Consider the following 22,138-nt stretch of genomic DNA (forward strand, 5'->3'; position numbering starts at 1 on the left):
ATCCATGTGGGAAGAAGCCAGCAAATTTTCTGTGACCAGTCCAAGATGTCCTGTATTATACACGCTTCCAAAAATACACAAGCAACTGGACCATCCTCTTAGTAGGCCTATTGTGTCTGGGTCTGGTTCTCTTCTTAAACCTTTGTTTGATATTTTTTTTTTTTAATCATTTTTTGCAATCTTTTGTTAAGCAGACTGGAAGACTTCGCTTGAGATGAAGAGGATGGAAGCTATTGAAATGCAACACCAAATTCCTATCAATGGATTTTCAATGTACAGTCGTAGTTAACACATTATCAATCCTCTTGATTTCCACATCCAGGAATGTAATGTTAGTCAAATTACACTGCACAAGAAAAGGTTCAAAGAAGAGCAACCAAGATCATAAACTGGATGGAACTCCTCTCGTATGAGGAAGGACTAAAAAAGTTTGGGCTCTTCAGCTTAGAAAAGAGATGGCTGAGGGGAGATATGATTAAAGTCTACAAAATCCTGAATGGAGTAGAATGGGTACAAGTGAATCAATTTTTCACTCAATCAAAAATTACAAAGACTAGGGGATACTCGAAGTGACAAGGAAATACTTTTAAAACCAATAGAAGGAAATATTTTTTCACTCAGATAATAGTTCAGCTCTAGAAAGTGTTGACAGAGGTTGTGGTAATAGCGGATAGTGTAAATGGTTTTAAGAAAGGTTTGGACAATTTCCTAGAGGAAACGTCCTGTCTGTTATTGAGAAAGACATGGGGAAAGCCACTGCTTGCACTGGATTGGTAGCATGGAATGTTGATAGTCTTTGGGGTTTTACCAGGTACTTGTAACCCGAATTGGCCACTGTGAGGATGGGCTACTGGGCTTGATGGACCATTGGTCTGACCCAGTAAGGCTATTCTTATGTTCTTATTTAATTTCTACGTATTTCAACTGTGATTTGTTTTAGATAAGACTCGCTTTAAGATAGATTTAGATTCATCATACAGAACTGCATAATTTGGTCATTAGTCATTTGTAAAAGTTTATAAAAATAAAAATCTACCCTTAAAATTGATACATCCTAATATATATTGTAGTTTGAAAGACCGCCTAAACCAGTGGTCTCAAACTCAAACCCTTTGCAGGGCCACATTTTGGATTTGTAGGAACTTGGAGGGCCTCAGAAAAAATAGTTAATGTCTTATTAAAGAAATGACAATTTTGCATGAGGTAAAACTCTTTATAGTTTATAAATATTTCCTTATGGCTAAGTTTTAATAATAATATTGTAATTTATAGCTAAAGAGACATATGATGAAGAAACTGTTTTATTTTACTTTTGTGATTATGATAAACATACCAAGGGCCTCAAAATAGTACCTGGTGGGCTGCATTTTGTCCCTGGGCTGCAAAGTTTGAGATCACTGGTCTAAACCATGCCTCTTTGAAATCTCTGTATGCCATTGGCATATATGGTAACAATATGTATACACACCATTTCCAAAAATTGCTATTTTTATATATATATATATATATATATGCAGTTTATACAAATATATATATATGAGTATATATAAATGGCAAATAATTATTCTACAATTGCTAGAAAAGTGTCATTCTGCATCATTTTCCAGGCAGATCTGACCATTTTTTAACCATAACCAGAAAATACACCTCTGGATAAGCTCTTAAGACAAGTTATTAAAAAAAAAAAAAGCATAATATCAGATTTACTGGCAGTGAATCTCATTCACTTACTGAAATCATTTTTCCCCAAATATTAATTATTCATTCAAATCCTTTATCCATTATCTAGTTATGCTGGGTTTACTGAATGGCGCTAGAGGATTTTAGGCCGGGCCGGTGAGGTAAATGCTCAAATGGTGATAGGAATTCTATGAGCATTGGAGCATTTGGTACTTCACCAGCCTGAGCTAGAAAAACCTCTAGCACTATTCAGTAAAAGTAGCCCTTAATTCTGGATCCATCCTTGCAAATAAACGCTGGCTTTTACAAAACTGCAGTAGAGGTTTCTACCATGGGTTGGTGAGGTAAATGCATTGGAGCATTTGCCTCGCCGGCCCGCAGTAGAAACCTCTACCGTGGCTTTGTAAAAGAAGTCCAGTCTCCTTTTAATGATTTTATGTGAGTTTTCTACAAAATGCCATATGACATGTCAGACCCAAATGTATTACAGACATCACATCACCTGACTATTGCATACAGAAATACTTATGCTACTGACAGAAAAGCTTTTTAATAAGGAAAAATATAATTTCAGTAAATTGCTAAACAATAGCACATCTAGAATATCACAAAATTGAAACACAAATGATTTACACTTTATTTGAAAAGTTCTAAAGGGAATAAAGAGAGAAAGCTAAAGTTTGACTCTAATGGCTAGAAATAAAAATAAAATCCTTGAAGACAGGAGATAAAAGGCTTTCATTAAACCACAAAAAAATGGTCTAACTCATTCTACAGAGTCTATGGGTCAACAACCACAGCAAGCTGCCAGAATACATTTCCTAGAAGCTGAAGCTAATTTTTGCCTTCAAAAGCACTACACTACTACTTTTCAGTTCTTTACATTCTCTAAAACCCAATTTATTTTCCATTAATGTATCCCAACTCTACTGGTAACTATTTCTATATTCCCTTTATCTCTGTAGGCAGCTAGTGACCATTATTGCTGTTGCCTGTTAATTTACTGTTTAAAATACAGTACTACACATAGGAGAAAGCCTTAGTTTGGCAAAGAAGATGAACAGCTCCCTCTGGAGCCAAATAATTGCTGCTCAAATGTCTGACAGATCTACAGCCCAGCACAAATCAGATCCTTTTATCCACTTCCATTCAATTTCAGTGGAGAAAAAAAACAGGAATTTAAGTACTAAAACGCACTGAGATGAGAGCTAAAGAAATCACATTCACCTAGCCTACCCCTTGCCTAGGGTCATTTCACTTATGCTACAGTCACCATTTTAAACTCATTGGCTCTGTTTTCCTTATGATATAAAGAGTCTATGCGTTCTGAAACCCTTAGGAATACAGTTATATTTCCAGTTGTATATCACGACACTGCATAAGGCATTGCAATTATTCTGCTATGCCGGACAAGGCGTCTGTCAGAAGAGTCAAGTCAGGTCATTCCAGTAAAAAACTTACCATCCAATCCACTTCTTATATCTAGGATCATTTTTTGAATAGCCAGGAAAACCATTTTAAGTTAGACCAAAATAATTATCATAATTAATTTTTCAACAGTAAAACAAAAAAGAAACAAATGTGATCTATTTCTTGCCATTTTTCTCACTGCGATTTTACGCGCCACTCTGCTTGTTTCAAGCCATATTCAGGTTTTATGCTCAAAGACATGTACATCGTTTTGCTCATATTTTTATCTTTGTACCCTACTTCATCCGGACCCCGAAACACGGACTGTGTAGGGTCCGTCAGGACAATCATACGTGTATTACTAATTCAGACTTTTATTGGTATTTTTATTGTGAAGAGCGAATAAAAATCATCTTTCAGGACATCCCCATCCACAGTCTGTTGTTTTTATTTTGCCATTTGTAAAGAAATGGCCGGCGCTAAAAATGCTAGCACAGCTTTGTAAAGGAGGGAGTGATTTAGGTTTTACTCTTATCTTACAATTCACAAAGGGGTCCTTTTACAAAACTGCAAGAAGCAATAATGGCATATGTGTGCTTACCATATCTTAAAATAGCTTACTGCAGGACATTTTCAGGTATCCTGCTGTAAGGACATATTAGAGGGGAGCGGAGAGTGAGCATTCCTGCACTAATGAGTTAGTGTTTCCACAGTACTTCATGATAACCAGTTAGGGGCTGATTCTATAAAGGGCACCTAAAGTTAGATGACTAATTTACATTAGGTTTTACTAAACCACGGAAGAGCTTCTTAGCATGGCCTGGTGAGGTAAATGCTCCGATGCTCATAGGAATTGAATGCGCATCGGAGCATTTACCTCGCCAGCTTGCAGTAAGAAGCTCTTCTGCAGTTTAGTAAAAGGAGCCCTTACTTAGCAAAATAACCTCAATATCCTCAATAATTGGTAAAAAAAATAAAAAATTCATTGGGTGATAGGCACCTATTGCATAGTGCTTGGTGGCGCCTAATGTCTAAGTGGGCATTTCTATGGGTGGAGCATGACTTAGGCGCCGCAAAGCAGGATTTTCGAAAAACTTTTGCTCCATATAGGTCTTTAAAACCCTCACCTACATTTCAGGTACCTAAGATTTTACATAGGCACATGCAAGCTGCGATTCTCTAAATCAGTGGTTCCCAATCCTGTCCTGGAGGACCACCAGACTAGTCAGGTTTTCAGAATAGCCCAAATGAATATGCATGAGAGAGATCTGCATATAATGGAAGTGCCAGGCATACAAACCTGCTCCATGCATATTCATTAGGGCTATCCTGAAAACCTGACTGGCCTGGTGGTCCTCCAGGTCAGGGTTGGGAACCACTGCTCTAAATGGTGCCTACATGTGATTGACACATGGCCAGTGCCATTTTTCTAGGCGCTGGCTGATTTAGGCAGAGTTTATAAAATCAGCCCCTTAGTGCAGGATTACTGCATGAATCCTTACCACCTAGGAAATAGGTATTTGTAAGTGCTCACATGGCAATTTTTATTAATGGCCAAGCACTAATGACAATATTAGCGCATGGCCATTAGTAAGAAAAGTTGAAAATTTTCCTGCTGAAGTAAAAATGACCTAAGCGTTCAGAAATCATATAAGGGTGCTCTAAGACCACTTTTTACATTTTCTTAGTAACCCCATAACACTTATATTATAACCCTGCACTTATATAATGCAAAAGATACTTACATCACTGTAAACACGAGATCCAATCACACGTGCATAATGTGAGTTTGCCTGCATACAGTTGCCCGGACAATATACCCTACAAATTTCAAAAAAATATAATGTACAAAGTTAATGTTTTTATAAGTGCTTTCTATGATATAGTATTGACTCAATGAGGGCAGGTCTATAAAGGGACCCTATGAGGGGCCGCTCAAAATTTCTTAGCCCAACCAAGAAGAGAATGATGTGGAGCCATGAAACTTACAAGTTATTCCACACTTCATTTCATTTCATATCATTGAAACGAAAAGTGTCAAGAAAAGTGTGGAATAACTTATAAGCTTCATGTCTTCACATCGTTCTCTTCTTGGTTGGGCTGAAAACTTATCAACAGTACCTTATTCTATAAAGGAATGTTGGCGTCTACTTGGCCTTTGTAAAATACTAGTATAAGCAGATATAAATGCATATACAGTCAATCCTCGGTTTGCGAGTAACGCGGTTTGCGAGTGTTTTGCAAGACGAGCAAAACACAATGAAATCGGTTGACAAGACATTTTTTTAGATATGTTACTGATAGGAAGAAATATAAAAGGAGAATTGTGAGACTCGAGGATGAATGGAGGAATATGTAGATACTAAAAATAACACCAAAAAGCGAGCCCAAGGAGGCCTCAACGATGAGACAATCAAGGCACAACAAAGGAGTCATGAGGATGAGATGTCAATAATTCAGTCATGGGTGTAAAGTTCAAAGTTCACTTTATTGATAGTACCACTGCGAGGATTCGAAGACTCAACACTGACAGTGTTTCGGCATCTATGCCTTTGTCAAGAGTCTACTGAGCCATGACAAGTTAAAAACAATAATAAAAATAATATGAAGCACATAATATAAACTAATATGAAACACATAATAGAAACTAAAATAAAAATAATATGGAACACATAATATAAACTAATAAAATCATAACTAATAAAAGCACATCAAGCAAAGAAAATGTATGTACTATTAAACAAAAAATGATAAAAAATCAATTTGCAAAGACAAATGGACCAATTGTCATGTCATTTTAAGGATGGCAGTCTGTGGGATGAGGAGGGCTGGGACGAGTTGAGTCTACTGGGAGAAGAGATATGTCTTTAATCTTTTCCTGAACAGGCAATGCCTGGGTAATCGTCACAGATAGGCACATAGACTGTTCCAGATATGTGGTCCTAGGAACTTGAAGGTGGAGTTAAACATCCTCTTCCGACCAGGATATTTAATGCCAGGCAATATCCATGCACCAGCATTAAATATCTCAGTTTTCAGCAGAACTGGAAATTATGTGGTTGCTGGCCAATATTCAGTGTCGGACCTGCATACCTAGCCAGGAAAAAATAGAACAATATTTTGTGGAGTCCCATCTATCTAGTTAGGTATGCAGGCATTAGCATGAGCCAGCATATCCTCAAAGTCTTCCATGACTTCACCCATATAATGCACCAGTAAAACCCAGACAGTACTACAGCAATCAGAAGAGATATTTGGTGGTGCTACCCAATTAATTTCTACCGAATATCTCCTTCCAGCCCATTAGTCCAGCCCTATATTTCTTTGTTTGCATACAGCAAGATGCAGTGCCATGTCTCCTTCCCCTCTTTCCTTCTTTAGCTCCCATGTCTGTGAAATCCTGTCATTTTTCACAAGCATTTCATCTAGTTCATTCATTTGGTCTATAAATTGATTTGCATATTTTGGTTAACCTGGAAGCCAGTGCTCTTTCATACTTTAATGGACCTGAATTGTTCAGCTTAAAGACCCTGATTCTATAAATGGCTCCTAGGTGCCATTGAACGTGATTGTCAATCATCCACTAGGCACCATTTATAGAATCGCTCCTAGCAGTGCAAAAGCATTCTTAGATACTGGTAGGTATTAAAATCTTAGGCGCACTGCCATTTAGACCATGGGTTTATTGGTATAAATGAGTGTTCTTAAGTGAAACCATGCCCATAATCCACCCCTAACCATGCCTACTTGCCAGTGGAAGCCTCGGTATAAACATCTACATCGAAGGGCTAATTAATTTTATTTTACAATTTTTTTATTGTTTTTTAATGGTGCTTTCAATAATCAGTGCCGATTAAGTCAATTAAGAAAATTAAATTGGTGCCTAGATCAGCTAGGCGCATCAACCTGGGTGCTTAAAGAGGCATAATCAAAAATGTGCAAAACGTCTAAAAACCCAGCAGGAAAAATGTTCATTTTCAAAGCTGTCAAACATCTATCTTTTATTTTTGAAAATGAGCAAGGCATAAGTTTTGGTCCTTAGGACGTCTACCTTTTTTGCCCATTTTCAAAAATAAAAACATCCACGCAAAAAACGTACAAAAGCAAAATTTGTAGACATACCCACCAATCAGCTGATGGGAAACCTATGGGTTTTGGAGAGGGGGTGTTTCACTCTTTGAGTGGTGGGAGGGGGTCATGACCATTAGGGGAGTAAGGAGGGGAGGGTCCTGCCTTAAATCCTACAGTGGTCTTCTTGTCAGTTTGGGCACCTTTATGGAACTTAGACGCAACTCAAACAGGTCTAATTGCTGGTGTCTAAGTTCCCTCTAGAAAAGTGTTGATTATGGCTGGGGGTATATCCAGATTGAAGCCCGCCCGATTACCATCTATAACACACCTCCCAAAATGCTTCTTTGCTCTCTGGATGCACAGCAGCTTAGAAATGCTGCTGCACATCCAGAAAGTTGGTTTTGATTTATCAGCACTTGAACATCCCAGGCAATTAGGACGTCCAAGTGCCAATTTAGGTTGGTTTTTAGATGTTTTAAACTTTTGCTTATGAGCCCTGTAGATTCCACTGCCATTTATAAAACCTGGACCAAAATGCATAAAATAATAAATTAAGAGAAAACATGACTTGTACTGTACCCCCAAGCAAATAGAGTTTCCTATTTCTGGACTATTCACATGATACATGAATGAAACAGAATGAAAATTGATTTCAATAAAGATGATATTCACAAATTCCAAAATATTTGGTCTATATTTCAAGATTGGTACAAAATTGATATCTACCTTGGACAGTGTGAAGCGGGTTTCTGAAATGGACACAGCTGCTCTACTGTCGTTTCACATGTGACAGCCTGAACTATAGAAAAGAATACACATAAAAATCAAACACAGAATTAGGGATATGATGTCAACCTAGTGTAACTAATGTCCTTGGTTTTCTGTTGATGGTCATGGGCAAAATCTGAAACAAGGAAAATTTGTGACAAGGAAATTACCCCTCCCCCCCCTCCTTTTACTAAGTTGTGGTAAAGGAGTCTACCACAGCCCGGAGCGCTAAATGCTCCAATGCTGTTCCAACACTCATAATTGAAAAATATAAAAATTTATTGGGTGATAGGTGCCTATCTTCTTAGGTGTGATTCTACAAAAGATAGTCGCTTATCAATTGGCACCTACTGGTGCCAAACTCCAAGTGTTTAGGGGTGAAGGACTTAGGTACTACTAGCTGTGATTCTCTAAAGGACCTGTAGTCCTTTAAAACCCTGGCCTAAATACAGGTGCCTTAGTTATAACTTAGGGCTCCTTTTAATAAGGTGAGCTAGCGGTTTTTTGCACGCTACATTGCCGCGCGCACTAAACGCTAACACCTCCATAAAGCTTGTGTTAGTATTTTTCATTTAGCGCATGGTTAGCGCACGCTAATCTTTAACACGTGCTAAAAACGCTAGCTCACCTTAGTAAAAGAATCCCTTAGGTACAATTCTGTAATAGGCACCTATCATTTTAGACTAGAGAAAGACGCGGGGAAAAAAATTTGTCCCCGTCCCCATGAGCTTGGCCGCATCACTGCCCCGTCCCCACAAGCTTGGTCCCATCCCCGCTCCATCCCCACAAGACATCTGATCCCATCCGCACAAGCCTCGAATAGTTATGATTTTATACCGCACTTATTTTATTAAAGTATAAAAAGAAACAATATTCTGTACAATTGTCATTTTACAAACACAAATAATGCACAATAAGGATCAACAAACCCCCTGTCTCCCCTCCCCTGCCTTTCACAAATATCCCCTCCATTATTGAGAAAATTGATTAAGCCAAATTATTACAGAATGCTACACAGAAAAATCATGCTAATGGTTTCTGTTAAACAGAATACCACATTCACATGTGACAGGAATAGTGTTAGGGGAGTGTAACTAGGGCAACTGCCTCCTGATCAGAGAGAGCCCTAAGCCAGTTGGAAGCTAAAGTAGCATAGCCTGGGCTTTGCAGTCCCCAGTTGTCTAACACCAGCTCTAGCAGGATACATATTTCAAATCTGATATATACTAATCACAAAATAAAAAACAAAATTATTTTTTTCTACCTTTTGTTGTCTCATACTATTCTTCAAATCATGTTGGTCTCGGGCGCTGGTCTCTGTTTTCTTTTGTCTTCTCTTAACTCACTTGCCAGGGTCTTCTGACCATTTGACATTTCTTCTTTCTCCATGATCACCATCCATCTTCTATCTCTGTGTAAGTATTGTTCCCCTTGTTCAGCATCTCCCTTCTCTATATCTCCTCTATGTCCCTTTCTAGTAAACACCTGTGCCAATCTCCCTGCCTTCATCATCTAACCATTCTATGATCCCTTCCCCCCTGTGTAGAGGAAGTGGGGAAAAAGAGAACGAGAGATCTAGGGTGCATCTCTCCAAATCCCTCTCTCATCCCACGGATCATATACAGCATTTTTCAGCACTGTCCACCTGCCCCATGCTCAACATTTCTCTTTTTAGCACCCCTCTCCAGCACCATGCCACACTTCTCTCTCCATCACTATGTCCAACATTCCTCCCCCTTGCATCCCCTTCAATCTGTCCCTCTGTTCCCTCTCCACCACTATATTCAACATTTCTTCAGCGGCACTTGTTTGCATGGAGGCAGGCAGAAGCTCTTGCATGCTGCACATGGCTGACCTGGAAGCCATCTCTCTGACGTCAGGAGAGATGGCTTCCGGGTCAGCCACATATAGCATACAAGATCCACTGCCTGCATCCATGCAAAGAACAAGTTCGGTTGAAGGCATGAAAGAGCAGCCCACCTGGAAGGAGGACTGTTGAGGTAACTGGAATCCCAGGCTGACCCAGAAGGCTGATGTCAGCTCTGACATTGGAGGGAAGCCTTCTGGGTAAGCTTCAGCGGAAGGGAGCATGCAGCTTGAGAGTAGGAAGGAGACCTGTGTATAAATGGGATCCCTGGCAGCGGTGGCAGTGGCTCCACATTGGGTGTGAGGATGGGGGACTGTTGGACCCATGATAGGGAGGGAGGGGGGCTGCTGGACTCATGAGGGGGGCTGCTGCTGCACTTGCAATCACAAGGGAGGCTGCTGACTGGGAGGAGTGGGAAGGGAGGCAACTCGCGGCAGATCCTTTACTGCGGGGACAAAGCCATTCACCGCTCCATGGGGCAGTGAACGGCCTTGTCCTCATAACCATGGCAACCAGTTGATTTTTCCCCCATTCCTGCAGGTTATCTGTGGCTAGCCGTAGGTAACAGTCACTGTGTCATTCTCTATTTTAGACACCATTTACAGAATTTCCCTCTTAATTTCTTATTATTTTCAGTTTTCTTTCACATTTTATTACTTTCTTTTCTCTTTTGCTGTTTCTTTTTACCCACCCAGTCCTCTATCCTCTCTTTCTCTTAAAGATGTTACTACTTTTCTTCAGTATTTTCTCTTCTCTCCTATGCGTCCAGAATCTCTCTCGTTTTTACTTTGCTTCTTTCTCTTAAGAATATAAGAAGTGTTATACTGGATTGGACCAAAGTACCCAGAAAATTCTAGAGGTGAGATCCTTTCTCTATTGATCACACCTAGAAGAAGAGGCAAGGGTACCCTATCATTAATGGACCTTTCTCTGCTTCTCCTCTTTGCTTTGATACTTCTGGTATCTCCTTTATTTCTCCACCCCCTAATCTTTCTTTTTTTAACCTCTTCCTTCTATATTACGAGGGTGGGGGGGGGGAGAGAATTGAAAAGTTCTTAGCCCAACTAAGAAGAGAATGATGTTAATATGGTTCAATCAATGATCTGAAACAATATTTTAAAAAACATAGAATTTTGTTTCAGCAAATTGGCACTTAAGCTCAGATTCTCTATAAGGCACCGATATCAGTAGCCACCTAAAAAGTCGTATAAAGAATCACACCTCTGGGAAAGATATGTGCCAGAAATGTAGGCTAGGAGTTTCCAGGCCTACATTTCCAGCACCTATCTTTGTTGTGTGTCGCGCCATGCTCATAGTGATATTAGGCACTAGTAGGCACTTTAAATTTAAAGCTATTTGCTGGTTCAAATGGTGTTTCCCTATTAACTTAGGTGCCATTTGTAGAATTTCTCTCTTAATGAAATAAGATAATACTCTTTTCAGTTACAGTGGCAAAATAACACTCAGAATTTAAGAAGTTGGTTGGTTGGGTTGAGAACTTTTCAGCACCCCTCGTATCTCTTTTCCTCCCTTTCCAATCCATTTTTGTTTTCTCCACCATCCTTATTTTTCCATTCCCTCTCACCTATTTGTCTGGTTGTTTTCTTCAACCACCCCTTTTCTTTCACTTAAATCTCTATCTTCTATCTGCTCATTCTATCAGCATATATGCATGCTCCCAACATCAGTGGCATACCAAGGGGGGGGGGAGGGGCAGTCCACCCCAGGTGCAGACCATAAAGGGGTGCTCCTGGGGTTAGCTTCATGGTCTGAGAATTTCAGTGCTCTGCAGGCATCAGGCCTTCCTCTCTGCTGGATTCTGCCTTCATGGAAGCAGAAGGAAGACCTAACACCAGCAGAGCAGTGAGTTAAGGTTGCCAACAGTGAGAGAACGCTTTGAACAGGCTTCTTACGGCCCACCAGGGCCGATGACATGGCAGAGAGAAGCCCTGGCACAGCAGGAGTGTGTGGGTGGGTAGGGGAAGGGGTGTCGGTCAGGTCCGGAGGTGCTGGGAGGGAGGGATGGAAAACTGCTACACAGGAAGATAGGAGGGATAGAAAGCTGTTGCACATGGGGGGAAAAGAGGAAGAACTGTTGGACATGGTAGAAAGAGGTGAGAGGGAGAAATCCTGCATATGGTGGAGGGGAGAGAGACATGCATTGAGAAGAGAGAAGTAGAAATGTTAAACAAAGGATGGAGGGCAGGAAGAGATGGTGTAAGGGGAGAGAGAAAGAAATATTGCACATGATAATGGAGGGGAGGAAGGGAGAGATGCTGCAAGCAGGGAAATAGAGAGGTTTGACCCAGGGCACAAGGCAAGGAGAGAGAGAGATGGTAGACAGTGGGAAAGTAAAAGAAATGTTGGATATGGCAGAGAAAGGGAAGGCACTATACCCTAAACCAGGGGTAGGGAACTCCAGTCCTCGAGAGCCATATTCCAGTTGGGTTTTCAGGATTTCCCCAATGAATATGCTTTGAAAGCAGTGCATGCAAATAGATCTCATGCATATTCATTGGGGAAATCCTGAAAACCCGACTGGAATATGGCTCTCGAGGACCGGAGTTCCCTACCCCTACCCTAAGCCGTCTATATCATCACTGGTCTGAAAAAAACTCCTCATATAAGCATTTAAATAGTTTCTCACACATTCAGTGAACTCTTGTTTTCAAAATCAATCCTTCAAAAATAGAATGAAAATTGTAACTCCACTGCAGAAAAATATATATCAATGTGGGAATATAACTATTGATATATATTTTTCTGCAGTGGAGTTACAATTTTCATCCTATTTTTGAAAAGATTGATTTTGAAAACAAGAGTTCATTGAATGTGTGAAAGACTATTTAAATGTTTATATGTGGAGTTTTTTTTCAGACCAGTGATGATGCAGACAGCTTATGGTACAGTGCAGTCCAGGCTGTCTGTGTATGAGGTCTGTTTTTCTCCACGTTTTTGTATGTTTATCATTTTCTGTAAATTTTAGATTCATTTTAGATTGGATGATTGTGAACACCTGCAGGATATAATTACAGTGTGTTGTATCTATTTTTGTGTGCTATAATCTGAATTAGACAGCTGTATTCCCCTTATATTTATTGGTTTATTTTCAACAGAGAAAGGGAAGGTACAGAGATGGAAAAGGATGTTGAGTAGATAGGACCCTGAAACCGTTGGCGCAATGTGCGGCAGCAGCAAAGAAAGCAAATAGAATGCTAGGCATGATAAAGAAGAGAATTACAAGTAGATCAGAGAAAGTTATAATACCGTTCTACAGAGCCATGGTCAGACTGCACCTGGAATACTGCGTCCAGCATTGGTCACCATACCTAAAGAAGGATATAAAACTGCTAGAGAGGATGCAGAGACGAGCAACGAAGCTAGTGAAAGGTATGGAGAACCTGGACTACGAGGAATGACTTAGGAGACTGGGGTTGTTCTCCCTTGAGAAGAAGAGACTGCGAGGGGATCTGATTGAGACTTTCAAAATACTGAAAGGATTTGACAAAATGGAGCAGGGAAAGCAGTTATTTACAATGCCCAGTGTGACACGGACAAGAGGACATAGACTGAAGCTGAAGGAGGACAGGTCCAGGACGAATATCAGGAAGTTCTGTTTCACACAGCGAGTGGTGGACACCTGGAATGCTCTCCCAGAGGAAGTAATTGCAGAATCCACCGTTCTAGGATTTAAGGGTAAACTAGATGCACATCTCCTTAAGAGTGGCATAGAGTGATACAGGTAAGGGTAAATTAGATGCTGATATGGGGACTAAAACTATGCCAGAGTACACCTGGTGGGGCCTCCGCGTGTGCGGATCACCGGACTTGATGGACCCAGGGTCTGATCCAGAGATGGCAATTCTTATGTTCTTATGAGTACAGAAAAAGAAGAAAACATCAAATGGGCAGGAGACCCTGGCGCACAAATTAACAGAAGAAAAACAGAAACCAGAGTCTTATAACTTGATTTGAATAATAAAATGACCAGACAACAAAAGGTAGAAAAAATAATTGTATTTTCTATTTTGTGATTACAATATGCCAGAACTGGTGTTAGACAGCAAGCATGAGCTAGGACCTAAAAGAGAGTGGAAAAGTGGTTTTTGTTTATTTTGTTTACACCAAAATGTCGGAATGGGGTTGGAGAGGTTGTAACCCTATGTAATGTTATATTGCAACCCAGTGAAACTGTAATCCGTTCTGAGCTCTCTGGGGAGTTCAGGATATAAAAATAAATAAATAAATACAATTACTAAAAATATTTTTTATATGGAGGAGGTATTCAAAAATGATCGGCCCTGGGTGTCACATACGCTAGGTCTGCCACTGCACATGACTAAAATCAGTGTAGAAACTGTTAAAATGGAAACATCTGTTCTGGCAGAGGCAGGGTAGAAAGTGACAGCAGATTGCAGTAAAGGCAAAGAAAGAGGCAGAGCAGTAGGAATTTTCCATCACTCCGTGTTAATGACCAGCTTTATAACGGCAGAATAACATATAATTGGGAAACATGACTACATGTTTCAAAAATACATCATAAATTATTGAGTAGGTTTACTAAAAGGCACTACCATATTAGTGCATGTGCTAATATGCATTAATATATGTTATTTACCATATGGGCCATTTCAGGCAATGGAACCTATTTACTAAAAATAAACACTAAAGACGTAGTGCACTTTAGTAACTCTAACCCAATATTACCTAGAAAATAAGCAAGGTACTTACATGATACTTTAGCAACGGTGAAGGAATTGGCAGATCGATATTTGCTAAAGAGAAAAAAACAAGGAGATTCATAATTAGCTTGGCTCTTCAACCAAGCCTTTAATGGAAGAAGCAACTAACTTGCTAGTCATGCACACACAAAGAGTGACTCAGACTGTATATACTATAGCAGGACCTGTTTTATCCACTCCTATTCTAGCTAAGATAATATTTAAGCACCTGTTTGACCTCATATGCAACTTTCTTTAAGTTAGTTCCCTTACTTTATTGCCCGTGTTACTCAGTCTTATCTATCTATAAGCTCCATCTTTACTTAAACCCTATCCTCTTGATATTCAGCCAGAGGTGGTCACCCAGAGCTTATGCAACCCGGACAATATTCAACTGGGGCCACGTAAGAGGGCTACTACTATTAGGGTTTTTGCCAGGTACTTGTGACTTGGATTGACCTCCGTGAAGATGGGATACCAGGCTAGATAGACCATTGGTTTGACCCAGTAAGGTAAGGCTATTCTTATGTTCTTAAGCAACCCTGGCTGAATACTGGATCAGCTGCAAAAGTTTTTGGTTTTTACATAAAATAGAAAAATAAATCCCCCAACCTCTCTTTGCCCTTCCCCTTCCTGACCCCTTGCCCTCCTACAGGCTGTGAAACCCTCCCAGAAGGTCCCCCCCAACCTTCCCAAATCCACCCAATATGTATGTAGCTCCTCCCAGCCTACCTTTGTCCCTAATGGTCTAACGGGGATCAATGGAGGCAAGAGTGCAGACTCCTCACTCCAGTCTCCAACAGTAGTGTGAGCTGCCATAAGAGGTTGCGGTAGCCATTTTAAATAGCCGCTGCTAGGGACAGGAGTGAGGGAGCTGTACTTCTGCCCCCACACTGGACTACTAGGGACTACTTCTGATCACACTGGACTACTAGGGACAAAGGTAGATCCAGGGAGCCTACCTACATTTTGGTTGGGCTTGGGGGGTTAGTGGGGGCCTTTTAGGAGGGGGATTGTCATAGCCTAGAGGGGAGAGTAGGGGAGATTGTTTTTTTGGGGGGGCTGGAGTTTTTCTTTGGTATTTAAAAAAACATGTCATATAGGTGCCTGCACTGAATATGTCGGCACCCACATAACCTTAGGATCCTCTCCAGTACATCCCCAGTGCCACCCTTGACCTGTGTACTTTTTATTTGAGTGATCTGAGGGGATATTCAGTGATACTCTCTGGTTTAGGGCCACTGAACATCTTCACTTAGGCAGTGGCCAGCGATTTAAGCAGGCAGGAGAGCTTCCTGTCCGCTTAAAATCACTCTTTGAATATAAGCTCTTATGCTATTAAAATGTTTTATTGCTATTGTAATGTAGCATACTTTGTATTGTTATTTGAATATTTTTACTGCTGTAATTGTCTGTTGCTTATGTTTGATTTATTCTTATTGTACCTTTTGAATTAATTTCTTCAAAAAGGCAGTGAATAAATAAAATAAATCAATAATTAATTTAAAAGTTTTATTATACAGTACCTCATGTTCGTCTAACTATACAGCCATTTGCTCTTAAACTTAGGGGCCTTTTACTAAGCTGCATTAAGAAATGGGCCTAGTTCATCCTTATGCAGGTCTTTCTGCATGCTAAGCCCATTTGTGGGAGTGTGTGGCGCAGGGGTTAGAGCTACAGCCTACCCTGCGGCTGTGGGTTCAAATCCCTCACTGCTCCTTGTGACCTTGGGCAACTCACTTAATCTCCTCATTGCCCCAGGTACACAAGATAGAGTTTGAGCCCACTGGGACAGATAGGGAAATATGATAAAGTACCTGAATGTAAACCACTTAGGATATAAGTGGTATATAAAATAAATAAATTTCTAGTGCAGCTGTAAATTGGGGCTTTATTTATTATATCTTTTTTCTGGTCATGTTCTAACATTACACAAGACATGCGAGGAGAGACTTAATGACTTGAAGAAATAAACCATGGAAGAAAGGAAAGACAGGGGTGATATGATACAGACGGTTCATAGTCAGTGGCGCGCAAGACGCCAACGCACTGACAATCCAGCGCTGACAATTTGGCGCAAGACAGAAGCGCGCGGGGGAAAAAGTAATTTTTAAAGAGCTCTGACGGAGAGTTGGGGTGACAACCCCCCCACTTTATTGGTTAGTGTTCACGCTGCTGTTGGAGGGGGGTTCAGGGGGCTGGAAACCTCCATTATAGCGAAACGGAACTTTTTCTGATTTTTTTCAGAAAAGTTCCGTTTTCTCTATAATGGGGGGGTTTCACCCCCTGACCACCCCCCCCCCCCGCAACGGCAGCGTGAACACTAACCAATAAAGTGCCACCCCAAACCCCCAGTCAGAGCTCCTTAAAAATTATTTTTTCCCCCGCACACTTCTGTCTTGCGCCGAATTGTCGGCGCTGGATTGTCTGCGCGCTGGCATCTGGCACGCGATTATCCCGTCACCGATACAGACATTAAAATATTTGAAAGGTATTCTGGGTCTTTGAAGTAGGAAAAGGAGGTGATCTATGTCTTGTTGGCAGTGGCGTGTGGTCAGGACCTTCAGGGGATTCGCCCCACCCCTTAAAGGCCCTGAGGGCACTGCTCTGAATTTTAGTGGTTGAGTAGGCAACAGGCAGATGCTGCTCAGCAAATCAAATTCAGATCAGTACTGTCAGGGCCTTCAGGGAGATTTGGAGAATCTCCAGCCCTTGAGCCCTGCGTTTTTTGTTTCGTTTACTTTTTGTTTGATGCAGTTTGACTGGTTGAGCAGACTGCCTACTCAACAAATCAAACTGCATAAAGCAAAAAGTAAACAAAAAATAACAAAGAGGGCTGTAAAGATGAGGATTCACTGAATCTCCGGAAAGCCCTCACCACACGCCATTGCCTGTTTGGAATATCACAGGGGAGGCAAAGAAGAAATGGGAGGGCAAGAGGTTTCCATGGGTAGATGTGTGGACTAGTGCAGTGTCAAAAGAGGGATGAATTGGAGGTCTTAGCTGGGAAGGGGGGGAAAGAAAGCCTCAGCATTGGAGTTCTTTTCTCCCCTCCCTCCCCCCCCCCCCCCCCCCACATCTGATGCTAAAGTAGTATCCCCTGTTGCTTGTGGTAATTGGGTCCATATCTTCAGGTCAGTTAGCCTGGGTTGTAGATGACAATACAGATAGCAACTGCTTTGCGATAAAGGGGGAATTCATCAATGAGCACTAATCAATTAGTGTGTGCTAAATACTAAGATGCTCATTATATTCCTATAGGCAGCATTTAGCACACGCTAAGTCAGTTAGCTCCCCTTGATGAATTCCTCCCCCCCTGCCCCCGCCCCTAAGAATCATTTTAATACCAAAGGTTAAGGATACCATCAAAGACTGTTTAAAGGGAATATTAAAATGAACAGCCTTAGTTGTAAAAAATTGTTTGAAAAAATTAGTGGAAATCTTTACATTTCAGTTGCAGTAAGAATGAGCATTTTGACTTACCCAATTGATTGAATTCCATTTCTATAAGATTTGATGAAGTAGTGTTTTCTGCCTTGTCGAGTGACATCTACCCATCCACCATTATTGTCTAGTACCCCATAGTGTATTGCAGCTCTACATATACTGGATTGCTAAAATCATAAATGGCACAAGTATTTTATATAGTATTTCAACCAATGAGGCTGCCATGTAAATCTACTTAAATATACATTAGTCAACGTGTAATTAAACTCTGGAATTTATTTCTGGAGAATGTAGTGAAATCAGTTAGCATAGCAGGGTTTTTAAAAGGTTTAGGTCATTTCCTGAAAAAGTCCATAGGGCATTATTGAGATGGCTTGGAGAAATCCACTGCTTATACCTAGGTAAAGCAGCATAAAGTCTGTTTTATTCCTTGGGATCTTGCCAGATACCTGTGTCCTGTGTTGGCCAGTGTTAGAAACAAGATACTCGTCTTGATGGACCTTCAGTCTGTCCCAGTATGGCAACTCTTATGGCACATTTACACTTCCTCATAACTAGTCCTATAAGTTCTAGAATACTAGCACTAATGCAAAAATCTGTTTTATTTATGCATGTAAGTGCTAGTGGGGTATTAGGGGGTATTATAACATAAGTGCCACATTTAGCCATGCACATTTATGTTTGCTATTGACATGTGTGAATCTGGAGAACTGAGGGTTAACATTTATGTTTTAAAATGGTAAGAAATTGTCTTCAGCAAGTTATAGCATCATCAGATTTCACCAGATATTGTAGGAAAAAAAAGCCCAATACTTGATTAGTGTATGAACAGGCTTGTTTTAAAATCTACATTAATAAGGGACCCCAGGATGGAGGAAGGAGAATAATCTAAAACACAAGGGCCCGGATTCTTTAATCGGTGGCATTGTTGGTGGCTGCCTTAAAAGTGGCTGCTGATCGCATGCCAGTCACACAACAGTGCTGGGTATTTGTTTATTTATTCATTCATTCAATTTTCCATATCGTTCTCCCAGGGCAGCTCAGAACAGTTTACATGAATTTATTCAGGTGCTCAAGCATTTTTCCCAGCAAAGGTAGGCACTGGAAATGTAGGCCAGGGTTTTGTAGGCCTACATTTTCGGTGCTACCTTTGATGTGAATCCCACCTCCATAGGTGTTTTAGGCCATCAAAATCACTTCCAGCATTAGCCACGCCCACAGTGGTCCCAGGTGACCTAAAGCACGTATGGAGGTGTGATTCTGATGCTGATTTTTTAGGCACCAGTAGGCGACATGAAACTCGGTTAAAAATGTTGCTTAAACAGCATTTTTTTACTGAGCTTGGGCATTAACTAGTGCCTAAAAAAATTGGCTCTGGTTATAGAATCTGGGCTTTGGTGCTTATGTAGAGTTAATAATTACAGGGGTTCTTCAAAAAATTTCCACACTTTCATATTTTTGCAGGAAATGGCTGAGGTGTGACGTGGAATGTCATGTGACTAGTCAGTCGCAAAACAGGATGATTATGTGGAAAAGTGATATCATTTGCTTTTGAGATATTTAGAGCTCCTTTTATCAAGGTGCGCTACGGGGATTAGCGCGTCAGACATTTCATCACGCGCTAACCTCCGCGGCAAGCCTAAAAACTAACACCTCGTCGATGGAGGCATTAGCGACTAGCGCGGCAGGCGGTTGAACGCGCGGTATTCCACGCGTTCACCACCTACCGCACCTTGATAAAAGGAGCCCTTATTAACAAGTGTTTAAAAAAAATAAAAACATGAAAACTTTTTAAAGATCCCTCGTAGTACTGAAAACCTTTATTCTTTTCTCCTGTTCCTATGAGGGTTATTCAATAATTTATCTACCTCAGTAGGAAAGAAAAGAGTTTTTAAAAAAAATGTTTGTTTTATTTTTCAATATAGTCCCCTGATAACTCCATACACTTCATCCACTTTTCCTACAATGACTTTAACCCCTTTGAAAAGAATTATTCTGTTTCACCTTCAAACCAGGATGTCACAGCTTCCTTGATGTCTTCATCACTTGAAAACAGCTGTCCAAGGAGAGATTTCCTCAAAACTCAAAAGAGGAAATAATCCAAGGGATCCAAGTCAGGACTGTAGGATGGATGGTTCAGCTGCTGAAACCCACATTCTCGGATTACAGCCTGCGATTGTTGTGACATATGCAATAGCGCATTGTCATGAAGAAGCAGCATACCTGCTATGAGTTTTCCTCATCTTTTCCCCATGATTGACTCCCGCAAAGTGATAATTGTGTTGGCATAACTCTCCCTGGTTATGGTTGTCTTGTGTGGTATGAACTCTTGAAGCAAAAGTACTTCATCATCCCAGAAGACAGTTGCCATGACTTTGCCTGCAGATTTTTCTGTCTTGAACTTTTTTGGGGGTGGGGGATAATTTGTGCTTCCATTGCATTGACTCCATTTTGGACTCAGGATCTCTGTGATAGACCTGTTTCATCTCCAGTCACCAAAAAAATTCATTTGGTCTTCATGAAGCATCTCCACATTCTCCTGAAAGCACTAGAGCCTTGTAGCCTTCTGAAATGGCTTCAGCATTCTTGGAACCTATCTTGTCCAAGTTTCCATGAATTAATTTCCAAACTGTACCTGCTAAGATGCCCATTTCTTCAGCTAGTTGGGAAACCTTAATTCGTCTGTCTGACAAAATTAAATCTTTGACTTTCATGCACATTTCTGTAGAAGTTGCTTCCACAGGCCATCCAGTGTGAGGGTCATAGTCAATGAACTCTCTACCCCACTTAAACTGCTTGCTCCAAAATTTTACTTTCTAGGGTGATGGGACAGACTCACCAAAAACTGCAGTCATGTATTCATGGATCTTCTTTGTCTTGTCCCTTCTTTTGTGTGAAATTTTATCACTGAACAGTGTTCCAAATCTAGCAGTTTCTTACTTGATTTAAACAAGGACTCTCCTGACATCCTGTCTCATAGAATATTAGTCTCACACCGAGCCACAACTGTTCATGAGTAACCTTAAGACATGTCACAACGTTCACAGACTTGTTTCAACACGCTTATTACTGCCTCTCATAAGCCACAAATATATTTAGACTAAAGAAGTAATTGGTAGTGGTTAGAATTCCCTCTTCATTAGTTGAGAAATAAAATGTACTAGACATGTTCCCCTATTCTTTAATAAAAAGCAATCTGTATCCAACCTGCAATCAAAGACCCCCTTCTTTGTATGTTTAGTGATCTATTGATTTCCTTGAATAGAATTGATTCATTACCTCGTATATGGCCCCAGAGCTATAAATGTAACCATTTGCATTTCTTTTTTTTTTTTTTGTGTTCAAAATTTTTTATTTATTTTCAATATAAGCAATATAGCCAAAATAGAGATATAAAACAACAACACTGTGTATATCAGCAAAAAGAAAGTACACTGAACATCGCATACACTTGGGTAAAAGAAAATACAATTGAGTATGGAACTAAAGAGAGATTAACGAATTTTAACAAGATCACAAGTCGTATGAAGGCTTATTTAAGATTCACAGTATCTCTGAAGTGGAGACCATATAGTATCATATCTGGAAAGAGAGTTATTACGTTCTGCTATAGTCTTTTCATATTTACCTGTTAAACAAACAACATTCCACCAAGCATGAAATTCAGCTTTAGATGTATCTTTCCAATTATATAAAATGGTCTGAATAGCCAATGACATTAGAATAGTAAATAGTTTAGCCTTATTCGTATCTAGTGAAGTTTGTAGCCCCTGTGACATCAGGATTACAATGGGTAAAGATAGACTTTCAGTTAAGTCAAATATGGTACATATAACTTGCCACACAGATGACCAGTATCCTGTAATATGAGTACATTCAAATAATAAGTGCTTCAGTGTACCTATGTCTTGTTGACAAGACCAACAATTAGGCGACAATGAAGAGTCTATTTTGTTGGAAAGGACAGGTGTCCATGTGGCTTTATGAAGTAAAAAGTATATAGATTGAAGCAAGGATGCTGATCTTATAGATTTGAATAATTGAGACCAGGCAGATTTCCAATCTATAGCATCAGAAGGTAAGCTCAATTCATGTGACCATTTGACTTCATTGATAGGAGGATCATCTTGAGTACTCCCAAGAAACGTTTTGTACCATAGGGAAGCTGAGCCCC

General features: G+C 40.3%; 1 protein-coding gene across 1 annotated transcript in view; it reads right to left on the reverse strand.

The window, feature by feature from the left end:
• Positions 1 to 22,138, reverse strand: part of CRISPLD1 (cysteine rich secretory protein LCCL domain containing 1) — a 105,032-nt gene that overhangs the window by 11,760 nt on the left and 71,134 nt on the right. The window contains exons 9-12 of the mRNA XM_033934912.1: positions 18,001 to 18,131; positions 14,528 to 14,571; positions 7,888 to 7,960; positions 4,836 to 4,911 (exon numbers count right to left, since the gene is read on the reverse strand). Coding sequence (XP_033790803.1) covers positions 4,836 to 4,911; positions 7,888 to 7,960; positions 14,528 to 14,571; positions 18,001 to 18,131 — 324 coding nt within the window. The remainder of the gene's footprint in view (positions 1 to 4,835; positions 4,912 to 7,887; positions 7,961 to 14,527; positions 14,572 to 18,000; positions 18,132 to 22,138) is intronic.

The sequence above is a fragment of the Geotrypetes seraphini genome, chromosome 2 (assembly GCF_902459505.1).
Source record: "Geotrypetes seraphini chromosome 2, aGeoSer1.1, whole genome shotgun sequence".
Lineage (NCBI taxonomy): Eukaryota > Metazoa > Chordata > Amphibia > Gymnophiona > Dermophiidae > Geotrypetes > Geotrypetes seraphini.